At 39.2% G+C, this 14211-nt stretch overlaps 1 protein-coding gene across 1 annotated transcript in view; it reads right to left on the minus strand.

The window, feature by feature from the left end:
* Nucleotides 1-2669: 2669 nt before the first annotated feature.
* RAB3GAP1 (RAB3 GTPase activating protein catalytic subunit 1) overlaps nt 2670-14211 on the minus strand; it is a 102408-nt gene continuing 90866 nt past the window's right edge. The window contains exons 20-24 of the mRNA XM_036744727.1: nt 13706-13802; nt 13508-13611; nt 12513-12628; nt 7545-7647; nt 2670-3925 (exon numbers count right to left, since the gene is read on the minus strand). Of these exons, the coding sequence (XP_036600622.1) occupies nt 3689-3925; nt 7545-7647; nt 12513-12628; nt 13508-13611; nt 13706-13802 (657 nt within the window). The 3' untranslated portion in view covers nt 2670-3688. The remainder of the gene's footprint in view (nt 3926-7544; nt 7648-12512; nt 12629-13507; nt 13612-13705; nt 13803-14211) is intronic.

Consider the following 14211-nt stretch of genomic DNA (forward strand, 5'->3'; position numbering starts at 1 on the left):
GGTTGAATTTAAGAAGGTTTATCAAGTACCTACTATGTACAGTGTATTAGCATAGATATTGATACAAAGATGAAGAAAGACAGTCCTTTACCTTCAATCAGCTCATCTAAAAGAAAAATCTAATAGCAGGTATAAGAGAAAGAGAGAATATACAGGCTCTAAGGCCACAGATAGTTCAGATAGTGATTTGAGATTTGAGGAGATCATTTAAAACTGTGAGAGGGCAGGAGGAAGTATGAGGAAAAGCCTGCTAGATAAATGGTACTTTTTGGGCTCAAAACACAGGCTACCTCTGTGACTTTGGACAACTCACTTAAAACTCCCAGGGCTTCAGCTGTCACCAGTAAAATGAAGCCACTGGTCTAGATCAGCACTTCTTAAAACTACGGGTCATGACCTCATATGGGGTTATGAAAAGTTTGGCAACAGTAAAAGGTTTCTGAATGCACACCGACCAAAAATTAGTTAAAAATCGAAGGCATAATGAATCCAAGGTGTTTCTGGTAGCTCTTGCCCTGTTCACTGCAGCCTTGGTTCTGAACACAAAGCATGCACACCTTACACTGTGCATGCCCTCAGGCCACACACCACCGAAGAAAACTGCCTAAACTCTTAAAAAGGTGAAAAGGGGTCTCAAGTGGAAAGTTTATGAAGCCCTGGTCTAGATGACTTCTGAGGTACTTTCCAACTATGTCTATGAACCTATCAATGATTTCAAAGGCAGAAATTGTGCTTGCGTGTTGAGTTGGGAGGGAAGGGGAACAGGGAGGCCAATTTATAAAGGCACTGAGGCTAGAAAGGGTAAGATCAGAGAATGGCTCATATGAAAAAAATAACATTTGAGGGGCTTTAAAGAACTGGTAATCATTTTGTCTACACCCTATCTTGAAGCAAGACAGCACTTTGCCCATCCCAAACTGATGCATCGTTTCTGATTTTAAAAAACTTCAAAGGAAAGTAATTTCACAGCTTCCCATGGTTAGTTATTTCATCATCTGTCTTCACTGTTCAACATGAATTTCTTAGGTTCACCAAGTTTCTCTTTCTTTTGGGAAGTCAGAGGAAATGATGAGTAGTCAAATGCCACTAAAAAAAATAAAATTCTTCAACTTTATCATTTTTAGCCAGTTCAGTTCATCTTTTACATCTTCTCTGAACCTTTTTTTCCCCTATGCTTTTCAAGTTATCTAGTTGAAAACTTTACATAATGCTCCCGTATGGCAAAGGCAAAGAGCACTGTGAGGGAAAGCACTGGGCTAGTAACCAGGAGATGGGGGCTTAAAGATAAGCTCTACCATTTAATAACTGAGAAAACTTAAGCAAGGCCCTTAATTCTTGAGCATTGATACAGAGATTTCCTAGCACACAGGACTCTTATGAGATAAGGTCTTGGTAAATGTGACAGTGCTACATAAAGGGGAGTTATTATGTAAATACGAGGCAATGTTGAGATATTACCAGTGGGGCTTGGAAGACAAAGGATCTCCCTACATAATTCCATCCTCAGCAACAGAGTATATAGATGAAGGCAAGCTAGCATTCCTTATAGTCAACTATCAAAATAAAATTTTTGTGCATTTCAAATAGATTAGAAAAAAAAAGTTAAGAATGGCAGCCCTCCAAAACCGCTATGAACTGCTGCAAAGTGAAGTGGGAAGAACAGGGAGATCATTGTACATGGTTACAACAACGTTTTAATAATGATCAATTGTGAAAAACTTAGTTACTCTGATCAATACAGTGACCCAGGACAATTCCAAAAGACTTCTGATGAAAAAATGCTATCCACCTACCGAGAGAGAACTGGCGAACTCAGTGGAAATTAAAGTATGATTTCCCCCCTTTCTTTGTTTTTCTTGTTTTTTTGGAGAAATGTGGCTAATGTAGAAATATATTTTACATGATTTCACATGTATAAATGATATCACTTTGCTTGCCTTCTCAGTGGATGTGGGTAGGGGTTGGGAGACAATTTGGAACTTAATATTTAAAAAGGAAAAATACAATAAATGAATAATTAAAAAAAAAAGAATGGCAGCCCTCTCTGAAGCCTTCAGCCCATATTATTACCTCACGAAAGGAAAACTCAGGAAAACAGCCTACGATTTGGATTTAGGTATTATTTTATAGGACCTTTTACTGAAATAAAAACTAAATGAGATAATACTAAAAGTAATCAAGAGCCTTCACAGCTAATAAAGGTAATGACCAAAAGTCGATTTAATCTTTGCATAAGGTCAGTGTTCTATTCTATCTGACTTGATTTAAAGTAAAAAAACAAAAAAAACCCAAAATACCCTCTTATATCAGACCTGTACAACTTGGCAGTAGGTAGGGGCCAAAATTAAGATAGCCTAAACTTGTTCTGCCCATAGATAGGTTAGACTAGAGACAGACTAATGATAGTTGGTTGCCACAGGTTGCACGACAAATAGGAGAATGTGCAGTGGCAACCCTACATTTTTTGCCAGTCACCTGAAATCCTCTGGCGGGCCGCAAGCAGCCTGCGGGTGCTATTCTCCAAGGTTCATTGGCAAGGTTCATATTTTTGCTATACAGGATTATATTATGAATTTGGAAGGAGTTCGGAATTTTAGGGCCACAGACAGATTTAAGGTAAATGCAGCATTCTGACATACAAGAAAGATGTTAACACATCCCCCAAAAAATATTGCTTTAAAATAATTTTATTCATGACATAAGTATATACATTCAAATTTTACTGACTGCATGATCTTTTCCATATACCAGGTTACATTCACAGTGTGTGTTCCATCCTTGCTCCATTAGACATACTGTGAAGGCAGCAACTAGAAAACAAGGACACACTGTACAGCAAGGGGCAGTGAGGACACACCTACAAGGAAGTATTTTACACAAAGTTTTGGTCTGGATCACATTTTAGTACATTAGTACAGTATCAAAAAATTGAAGGATATATTTAAAGCTATTTTCAGTGAAGCTTAATATATAGTTACCAGAAAGAATCCATTTAGGGCAAAGTTCTATGGAAAAATAGATCAACTACATGAAATGCTGGGGTTTAAAAAAAACCCCAAAACTCCAACAAAACAGCACATCAAGAGTTTAGTATAATCAATTATTTCCACTGAGTGATTGTATGAACAAGAGATTAAGCAATTTTAAAATATCCATGAAGATTTTGTGGAATGAAGACACAACCAAGATATCCAGAAATCTGAGTAAATTCCCTATTTTTTATACTTGATAGTAATAAATACAATTATCTAGTGTTTACATTTATGGTGAGTGTGGGGTAATGCCTTGTTTTTGTAAGAACAGTCATGGGAAGGAACAGAATGTGTACTGTATCCTTTCCAGATTGAGCTCCTGCACAGTACATGGCTACCTCAGTTCTTTAAATTAGCTAGATCAGGGCTCTCTCTTTGGGCAGAAATCTCTCAATCCATTTAAGCATTTAAAATGCTTGGCTGCCTCTTGACATCTCCTCTGTTCCCACCAGGATACATCAAAACCACAGCTTGATGCAGGTGAATCTTTCAGATGCTGGTTTAATTCTCTGAAAGGTGATTCTTGATCATTCAACAGAACAGTGTCCTCTCCATGCCGTCTGTCACTTGCTGGCACACTCTCCCTCCCTCTCAAAGAAGAAGAGTTTAGCATTACCTCTGAAGACATCCATAAGATACCTCTTAAAAAAAAATAATCAGAAGAATGAGGTGTCAGCTGAAAAGGCCCCTGCAAGTCTGAAGTCCTCCTTGGTGAGAACACTGTACATGCGCTGGGGCAGAGCTTTGGAGTAGGGCGCAGGCCGGGGAACGGTCGTACGCAAAATAAGTTCCCGGCCCGCAGGGGCTGGGAAGTCTGACCCTGAGTTCTGCCTCCGTTCTTCAGAAGAGCTTGTCCTTTTCAGTTCCTCCTCCACTGGAGCCATGCTTGCAGCCTTAAATAGAATCAGATGTGAAATTCAGAAGGGAATCAAAGGCTGAACTCAGAATTTTTTTTAAAGGGCAGATGATTAAACATGATAGTAGACACTGAAATGTTTCACATTACTCACTGATGCATTCAGCTATGCTATGGTTACTGACTAGCACAACACAGAAGCTTGAAATATGGCAACAGCCTAAGAATATAAATTGGAGGAAAACGGAGATTCTGTAAAGAGATGGGCAGGTTCAGCTCTCCAAAGGAGTGAAGAGTTATGAAACTGCATTTCCCTTGGGTTTTTTTATGGCTAGCTACTCTAATAGCACTTCTCCCATGAATTGCTGAAGTCTGTTACCCCAGACTCCTCAATGATATGTGTGACGAAGACACTTCCCTTAGGAGACTACTGAACACAGAAATTCAACCCCATCCTTTCAAAGCTCAGATCTCTTCTTTCTGAGGTCCAAACTCATCAGGGAGAATTTGGTTTCTCTGTAGAGATCTCTCACATGGTCCATAAGTAAGTGAAGTTGCTGCCACATGATGGCAGCCACTAAAACATAGCCCTATAAAAGTTCTGAGTATCAAAGGGATGTGCTTCTTTCATGGACTCTGCATTTAGATATGTTCTTCTAGTTTGAAATCAATCTCCTGTACTTTTAAATAATCTACCACCATGGGAAAAACATTTTTTTGAAAAAGAAGAGACAAAAATCACAATATGATAGGAGGACACCCAGAAGCAAATATTTGAGACTTCTAAAGAAGTGGCTGGCTATGTGACATTGGGCAAGTGTCACAATCTCCCAGTGTCCATGCCCCCAAAACTTTTTAAGACTTTAAGCTACAGAACAGCTGCCAATCTGCACTGATAGGGGGAGTTTCCTCACACCAATGACACCACAGATCCGGACCAAGAAAAAGAGAAGTGATTAGTCTTAATGGCCTATATGAAGTTAGAGGGATGGAAAGGAAGAGTATGAGGGACAAAGGCTATTTGTTACCTCATCAGAAGATTCAGTCAGCTTGAGAAAGGGTGAGAAAAGAAACAGTGATGAAAGAGAAACAAGATGGCTTATAAGGGGATAAACGAGAGATTTCACGATTGTTTCAGAGGCAGCATGCACTGTATTCAGGAATATGTTCCTGTCAAAAGAATATTGGGACAAACAAGAGTACACCACACACACATACAGTTTATACAAAAGGTGCCAAATAGAACAGAAACATTCTATTTCATGTTTACTCCATGCAACTGACAGCCCAATGGGGATAGGGAAAGTTAGGAATTAATGTTGGCTAATTAGGAATTGAGACAATAAAAATCTAGTTTTTCCACTAGATGAGCATAGGTGAGAAATTAAGTGTTTGCGACTCAGGAAATATACATCTCTTGAATTTTAAAAGCTACTTTAACTTAGTGTTAAAGAACTTTAGCAAGACTCAAGAAAAATGAAGTCGTTTGGATTCATTTGCAGAATATATGAACACATACCAGAATTACTATCCTCGATATGAAACAATCTGATGAACTTCATTTAAATTTTACCATTTTTAGGAAAAGGGTAAAATATACATGAACACTGCTGTGTAGACAAGAAAGGTTAGTGAAGCCGTGAAAGCCCTTCCTGAAATCTGGTCACTTCACTGCTGTTTTTAAAAACTCAGATTTTTAACAGTCTAAATTGAACTTTAAAATACATAAATTGTTTATCAATTATTAAAAGAAAAAGAGTTGTATGTTTTGCTTAAGATTTTCCCCTATAATCCTGAAAATGTACTAACCAGATACTTATGATTCTGACTCATAATTCTCTGAGCATTCACTATAAACTAAAAATTTCTCTTAACATCATGCAGTGCATACCAGTTTCCACAAAGATATATAATCCATAGGATTTTTTAAAATGCCTAAGATTGCAAATGATATCCTCCAAAGCAGCGAGAAGATATACTGCAAAATACCAAGGGGAAAAAAACATGGCAATGACTAGGGGAAATGCTCGTGTCCTTCTGGCCAGTGTGTTGGAAAAAGTCTAGCTAAGGGTAAAAACGAAGCACTTCACTGCGTGCCAAGAAATAAAATAATAAATTAAACAGAAGCTTCTATTGTCTTCTAGGACACTGATTCATGAGGATACATGAAATCCTCAACTTCTACTGAGAGATTTTGAAATTTAGGGAATTCACCCCTAATTAATCACATTTTTCGATATTTGCTAACCTGCTCATTCTAAAAAACAAGTTATGAATGATCTTAACCATGTAAAATCAAAATGTAGCATTAAATAGATGATAAAGAATTTAAAATTTATTTTTCCATAATGTAAAGACATTAAGTTATCTTCTCATTTGACTCTGGGAAAAGTCAAAGTTGGGTCATCCCTAGGAAGGAGACATGCACTTAGCACATTTTTTTAGTCTGTGCTTTTTCTAAGTATCACTAAGCCTCAAAAGACTGGCCCTGAAATGAGGGTTACCCCTGGGATAATGACAGCTGTTTAAAATATAAAAATATCTTTCCTGTCAAGCACTCAGGAGAGAAAGAGAAAGAGAAAAAGAGAAAGAGAGAGAGAGAGAACCTGTGTCAAGTATTATTATCATCAATTCAACATTAATATATTCAAAGCTCAGTAGTTTTAAATGTATCGAGGGTACTGTCTAATGTTTAATGCTACAGTTTTGAAATTTGGCTTCCTTCAGGTTACTTGTTTTGGGGGAATGAGGACTCTGATCTGTGATTTCATTGGTATAGAGAAGCCCTTGTGAGCAAATTCCCTCTACCAATGCAGATTGGCAACTCTTTTGCATCTTACAGTCTTGCAGAGTTGCCTGGGGAGCTAAGGAGTGAAGTGATTTGCCCAGGGTCCCATATAAAAAGTGGGTCAAAGGCTGCACTTGGACCCAAGTCTTCCAGACCTGAGGACAGCTCTCTATGCGCTACACTGCCCATGTGGCCTCCCTCTGACCACCATATTGGAAGGCTGTTTTGTTATTAAAATAATATACATGACAATCAAGTCATGAATACCACCAATTTATATGTAGCCCATTACCATTCTTAAAAGTTCCTTCCATTCCAAGAAGCAGATGATTAAGTTTAATATTTAAGCTTATTATTTAACTCATTTGCTAAAATTTTTGTTGATGGCTTTATTAGGGTTTAACAGTTGTAGGAAAAACTTTATTCTGATCTGGAACAAGCACACACCTGGACTGCATTATCTAGTAACTAAAGGACTAAATGTTAGTTTCTTCCAGTAATGCTTAGTCCCATGCCCTTTTTATCTATGACGATCCACCAAGTCCTAAAAATGTTTATTTTACAAAGTAGGCCAATACAGTAGGCAACCGGATTAAATTTTTATAGGAACTAATGGCCCAGAGCAAACATTTAGGTGAGGACTTTTCAGCATCCTTCTCATGCCCTGCTCTCTCTCTGTCACTCACACACACACACTCTCTCTCACAAGGCTACAGAAATCTCTGCACTCATTCACAGCTAATGCACAGATTCAGAAACACATAAGTTGCTGGATACTGGCATCATTCAGAAGACAGAAATGTTTTTCCATAAATGATTTAGATGTTTGAAAAGGCCTACGGCACAGTAAATAAACAATCTTGCATACCCTCTGAGCGTTCACAAATAGCTTATGAATGATATTCCCAGCATGTCCTCTTCCCGCACCAATGACTGACACTTCAGGCTGTTCCAAGAGGCAACTCACAAACCTGCATGAAACAAATCATGAAAGCATGGAATAGCTCAGTTCATAGTTGTATCAATTCTACTAGATTAATTTTCTTGACAAGAAGACCTCAAATGGATGCTTGCAAAATCCACCAAAACTAGAGTGGAAATCTTGTCACCAATAGAGACTGACATTTTAAATTAAAATTGAAATCAATAATAACCTTACTGCTTTTTGGATAACTCATATAACCTGGAAAAAAAACTAGCTTTATTCAAAAGTTCAAGGAGAAATATTCAACATATTCTTACAAAATAGCAGCTTGGGAAGTTATACACTAAAGTATGAATTCAACTGTTAAGATAACTAAGTTTTATTTGTCTAGAATAGAAAAGCTTCATCTTTCCAGTTCTCACTCTTTTCTCAGGAGAGGGTGGTTTCGTGGGGTTTTTTTACATCTCTTGTTGGACAAAGTCTCAATTGTAAATTGCACCATTATGTGCATGTCACTGTGCTCCTAAAAATATATCACAGATAATGTATGGTGGAACTAATGAAGAGTCAGAGGCACAGAACCACCAGACATGCACCATCTGTTCACTAATTCACATACTGCTGCTTGGAGATGAATTACTTGATAGGAGCCTACTCTTTTTACTGACAAGGAAGGTATCAAGGGCAAGGTGGTTTGCTGAATTTCATTCAGCAAAAGACTTAAGATAAACTCAAGCCAGGAACACATGTAAAGCTCTACTAAATACTCAAAATCACAGAATTTGATTGAAGTGACCTTCGAACAGAGCCAACTGTAGCCATAATGGCTTTTGTTTTCTTTGAATGGCTCAGCTTGCCTCATTGAGCCTCTGGACACTGTGGCTTGCTCTTCCGGGGCAGGAGGCCCGGGGAGCATGCCGGGAGGCAGACGGCTTCCTGTGTGGGGAGTCATGGGGCTGGCTGAGGGGAGGTGTTAGCTCCAGAACCTGGTCTACCCTAGGGGGAGGGGCCAACTCAGGAACCAATCGGCCCTGGTCATTTGGGCGGAGCTTGATGATGTCAGAGACCCTATAAGAGGGGAGAGGACAGCTCGGAGAGTTCTTCCTCTCTTTCCTTTTCCGGTTGGAGCCAGAGGCAGTTACAACGACCGTTACAGAGGCAGTTACGACCGTTACATCGTCAGTTTCAGTTGCAGCTTCAGTTTCAGAAACAGACACAGCTGAGGCAGGAGCTGCCAGCAGCAGAGCTGATCTACGGGAGGAAGCTGAACAAAGACTTCAGTCCAGTGGGTAATCTTATTACCATCAAGGGGGAAACATGATTTTGCTTTACGCAATCATGTTTCTCTGTAGCCTCCTGGTTACTCTTTCAAGGCGTACCTATTGGGCCTGGAAGATTATGACCAACATATCAAAATGGGGTTGCTGGTTCATGGGTTGGTTACTGTTGAGCCTAAATAAATGTTTTGATTCTTCTGCCTTCTACTTTGAGAGTTTCTTCTATCCGGCGATTCCGAACCTTTCAGACATGTTTATGATCCTCTTTGAGATTATAAACTCTGCCCTCTTATTACATTTGGCGTCACGAACAGGATCGCTAGGTATAAGATCTCTATTTAGAAGCAGAACAATTCCAGAGGAGGAGATAAATATCCCAGGATGGGAGGATCCATTTTATTCCTCCCTAGCAAAAGAATTGGCTAAAAAAGCTGGACCCTGTGAAAACTGGGAACCAAGGCTACGGAAAGGAGATCCTAGGGATTTAGAAAAGTGTTTACGAGAAGTTGGGATTCAGTCAGGGGCATCACTATCTAGGCAAAGCTGGATAGTGTTATCAGCCTACCGGCTAGTATACGAAAGATTGAGATTAAGTGAAAGACATGGGGGCACTCCTACCCCACAGGAAGAAGGGAAATCTCAGATAGCAGAAGACCAAACTGACTCAAATGAGAACTTTTCTATTAATGTGGCTAAGAGCAACAGGAGACCAAAAAAGCCCAGAGTGCATTTCAACCCAGCCCAGAAAGAGCCGGCTGAGGCACAAAACACTACTGGGGTTCAGGATGTGCCTCACACAGAGAATAGGAGATGGTTAAATGATCAGACAAGGGCTCGACCCATACAAAGGAGGAAGACAGAAACCCGAGGTGAAGATTCAGTTACAAGGGAAATTCAGGAAGATTTCTCACCGCAAGAGGTCACAGATATTTTGAGTAGATTCAGCCAAAGAATAGGAGAACCATTGATATCTTGGATGGTAAGACTCAGTGATCAAGGGGCCGGTGGAATATCAGTAGATGGGACAGACTGCATGAGATTCATAGGTATCAGCCATGATCCTCTAGTTCAACAAGCTTTTAGGGAACATCATCAGCAAGGAGATGGTGATAGCAGGACTACTCTGTTGGCATTAGCCGCTGTGGGATGCAATAAGAGATATGATACTGATTCTATGTGGCCCACTGAGCACAGACCCTGGTATTCACTTAGAGATTGTATCATGAGACTAAAGGAGGAGGTAATGAAGACTGCCATTATGATAGGAACTGCAGACAAATATTACAATGATCCAATGGGACTGTCTCATAGGAATTTAATAATTAGGACAGCTCCCCCTGCTTATAAACAACTAATTTTGAATTTATTGCTTGGAGAAGTAGGGAGCCGTCTTACAACAGTGATAAATAAGATTTTACAGTTATATGACTTAGGTGACTGGGGAAGGGATAGATCTCCTCGAGAGAGAAGAGTGTATAACCAGCAAACTTGGCGCCAAAGGAGAGTAACAAGGAAAGAAATGTTTACTACTTTATTGAGAGCAGGGGTAGGTTTTGAAATGATAGATGGAATTCCAACCAATGAATTATACAGAATGTATAGAGGACTTGATAACACGAGAAATAGGGAAATAAGAACTGCTCCTGCAAGCCCACAAGCCACTCAGAGTGAAGGTGACCTTGTGTGATCAACGGATGAAAACTTGTACATTTGGGGAAAGGCTGGGAGGACAATCTTAGTCTATATCTAGGGTGGGATCCTCTTGGCTTCCTCATTATGTTCCTTTTGAAAAGAAACATTTCCCACCTGAGTTTGGCTCTGATGTTGGATCTTTGCATAACTGAAATCTCAACCAAACTTGAGATGATTTATTTGAAGAATTATAGTCCATACTTGTCTATTCTTTTTGTCCTTTGTTTTGGCTAACCTTGTTGCTAGTTTTGTTTCCTTCAGGCTTAAGCACCCTGCACTTTCCGGTGACTGCCTAAGCATGTAGCATTCTTGGAATTCCTGCCAGCTCCTTAAAGAAATGACCTCTGGAATGGGACTTTTTGGGGGCAGGGCCATCTCTACATCCAATTTCAGCATGAAGAAGCTATGGAAAATGAGACCTTCACCCCTCACCCCAAGATTTTGAGCCCCAATCGTTCAAGGGGGGTGGAAATGATGATAGTGTTCTGTTTACTTATTTTGTGTTATCCTTGCTGTGTTGTTTTATTGTTATGATATTATTGATCCTATGTAATGGATACAAGGATTTAGGGGTGGACATTTGAATTATTAATAATTATTTTGGGGATGATTGATTGAAAAGATTATTTTGCTGGGATCTAGGGGTGGATCGCATTTGAATCGTTAACCAATGTTTGGGAATGTTACTGAATGATATGTTTTGCTTTATAATGAATGATATGTTTTAGTTTCCTTTGTAATTGGATCACAATGTATGTTCTAGGATACATGGCTGATTAGATTATGTATCCTATAACATGGGGTGGAGTGTAGCCATAATGGCTTTTGTTTTCTTTGAATGGCTCAGCTTGCCTCATTGAGCCTCTGGACACTGTGGCTTGCTCTTCCGGGGCAGGAGGCCCGGGGAGCATGCCGGGAGGCAGACGGCTTCCTGTGTGGGGAGTCATGGGGCTGGCTGAGGGGAGGTGTTAGCTCCAGAACCTGGTCTACCCTAGGGGGAGGGGCCAACTCAGGAACCAATCGGCCCTGGTCATTTGGGCGGAGCTTGATGATGTCAGAGACCCTATAAGAGGGGAGAGGACAGCTCGGAGAGTTCTTCCTCTCTTTCCTTTTCCGGTTGGAGCCAGAGGCAGTTACAACGACCGTTACAGAGGCAGTTACGACCGTTACATCGTCAGTTTCAGTTGCAGCTTCAGTTTCAGAAACAGACACAGCTGAGGCAGGAGCTGCCAGCAGCAGAGCTGATCTACGGGAGGAAGCTGAACAAAGACTTCAGTCCAGTGGGTAATCTTATTACCATCAAGGGGGAAACATGATTTTGCTTTACGCAATCATGTTTCTCTGTAGCCTCCTGGTTACTCTTTCAAGGCGTACCTATTGGGCCTGGAAGATTATGACCAACATATCAAAATGGGGTTGCTGGTTCATGGGTTGGTTACTGTTGAGCCTAAATAAATGTTTTGATTCTTCTGCCTTCTACTTTGAGAGTTTCTTCTATCCGGCGATTCCGAACCTTTCAGACATGTTTATGATCCTCTTTGAGATTATAAACTCTGCCCTCTTATTACACCAACCTATGCCCAAAAGAAATGCCATAAAATCTCTGTATTCACCAGGTGTTCTCAGTTCTTGGCTATAATAGTCTGCTAATATAGTACTATTTTCAAATAATATTTCATAGATTCATAGAATAGTAAAGATGGAAAGGTCCCTAGAGATTATCTAATCCAATTCCTTCATTATAGTGATGCTCAGAGACACAAGGTGGTTGACCCAAGGACACAAAGCTTGTTAGCAGCAGAGCTAGAAATAGAAACTTGTCATCTTATCAAATGACACTTCTACTACATGACTCCATTCATGGGATATTTCACTGAAATAGGATTTGTTGCTTTCTCCATCAGCACTCATATATAATACAGACAGGCCATGTGGTCCTTACCTTTCCAGATCTTCTCTTTCTTCCTCTTGCTCACATTTCTCAGTTCCAAACTTGGCTTTCAACGAACGTGCTCTGGCAATGGTGGCCTCCACATTAGTAATCTGATGGATGATTTCCTATACATTGGAAAGAATAAATACACAGGAACAAAAACAAGAAGCAAAACCTTTAAAAATTACTATATTGTGAACTGATCAAACTATTCTGAAGAACAAAGGCCAATCAAACTGCACATACCCTTTGATCCAGCAATACCACTACTAGGTCTGTATCCCAAAGAGATTTTTTAAAAAGGGTGGTGGGGGCAGGGTGAGGAAAGGACCTACTTGTACAAATATATTTATAGCAGCTATTTTTTTTGGTGGTAAAGAATTGGAAATTTAGGAGATGTCCATCAATTGGAGAATGGCTGAACAAATTGTGGTATATGAATGTAACAGAATACTTCTGTGCTATAAGAAATGACAAGCAGGATGATTTCTGAAAAATCTGCAAAGACTTACATGAACTGATGCGAAGTGAAGTGAGCAGAACCAAAAGAACATTGTACACAAGAACAGCAATATTGAATGATGGACAACTGTGAATGACTTGGCTATTCTCAGCAATACAATGATCCAAGATAATCCCAAAGAACTCATGACGAAAAACGCTATCCATACCCAGAAAAAAAACCATGGAATCTAAATGCAAATCAAAGTATACTACCTTCATTTTATTTTTCTTTTTGGTGCTTTTTTCTTTTTATTTGTTTCTTCTTTCACAACATGACTAATATGGAAATAGGTTCTACATGATTGCACATATATTACCTATATCAAATTGTTTACCCTCTTAGAAAGGTGAGAGTAAAGAAAAAAATTTGGAACTCAAAATTTTTAAAAAATGAATGTTAAAATTTGTCTTTACATATAATTGGAAAAAAATACTATTAAAAATTACTATAAAGCAAGGAAGGCACTTGGCAAGAACATATGACTACATGAGGAACTTACCTCCAATTTCTTGTCTTCTGGATTGGGGAATCGTAAAACTTTACTGGAATGGGATATTATCTGCTTTATGATTTTCTTAACTGAAGAAATGTTTTCCAGAGTTTCTGTTTTTAAAAACACCACACCCATTATCAAATAAATTAAAAATACATCTTAATTTGAAAAATGTACAATTAACCAATCAAATGAATGACTTACCTTCCTCCTTTACTTTGAGTACAGCTGCATGGATCACACAAGGTAAGAGATGCCTTGCAAGATCTGCAGGTTTCTGGACTGCCAAGTAGTGCAGCACCTATAGAAAATGTGCAAAGTGAATAACACTGAGTATTGCTATGGTTGGAGGTGCAAAATACTTGACCCAGCTTCTCCCTATTTGTGTTCATGATATGCAAAACAATCCTTAGTAAAGGAATATCAAGCTCATTTCACAAATGCCTAAGACATTCTTCCTGTGAACAAAAATTAATTACAAATGTCCAAGTATGAATATTCCAAAAACTTTTCCAACCTAGAAATGTGACTTGTATACAGTCCCTATGGAAAAAAGGTCAAAACAAACAAACAAAAAAACCCTACCATTTTTTTTTTCACTAAGTCAGCAAAAACTGTGGGATGATGAGTAGCTACCTCCAACACTAGAATAAAGCTATAAAGATAAATGAAAAGCCACACCTTGGCTTAATGGCATGCATTTTTTATGT

This window comes from Trichosurus vulpecula, chromosome 2, assembly GCF_011100635.1.
Source record: "Trichosurus vulpecula isolate mTriVul1 chromosome 2, mTriVul1.pri, whole genome shotgun sequence".
In the NCBI taxonomy this organism is placed as follows: Eukaryota; Metazoa; Chordata; class Mammalia; order Diprotodontia; family Phalangeridae; genus Trichosurus; species Trichosurus vulpecula.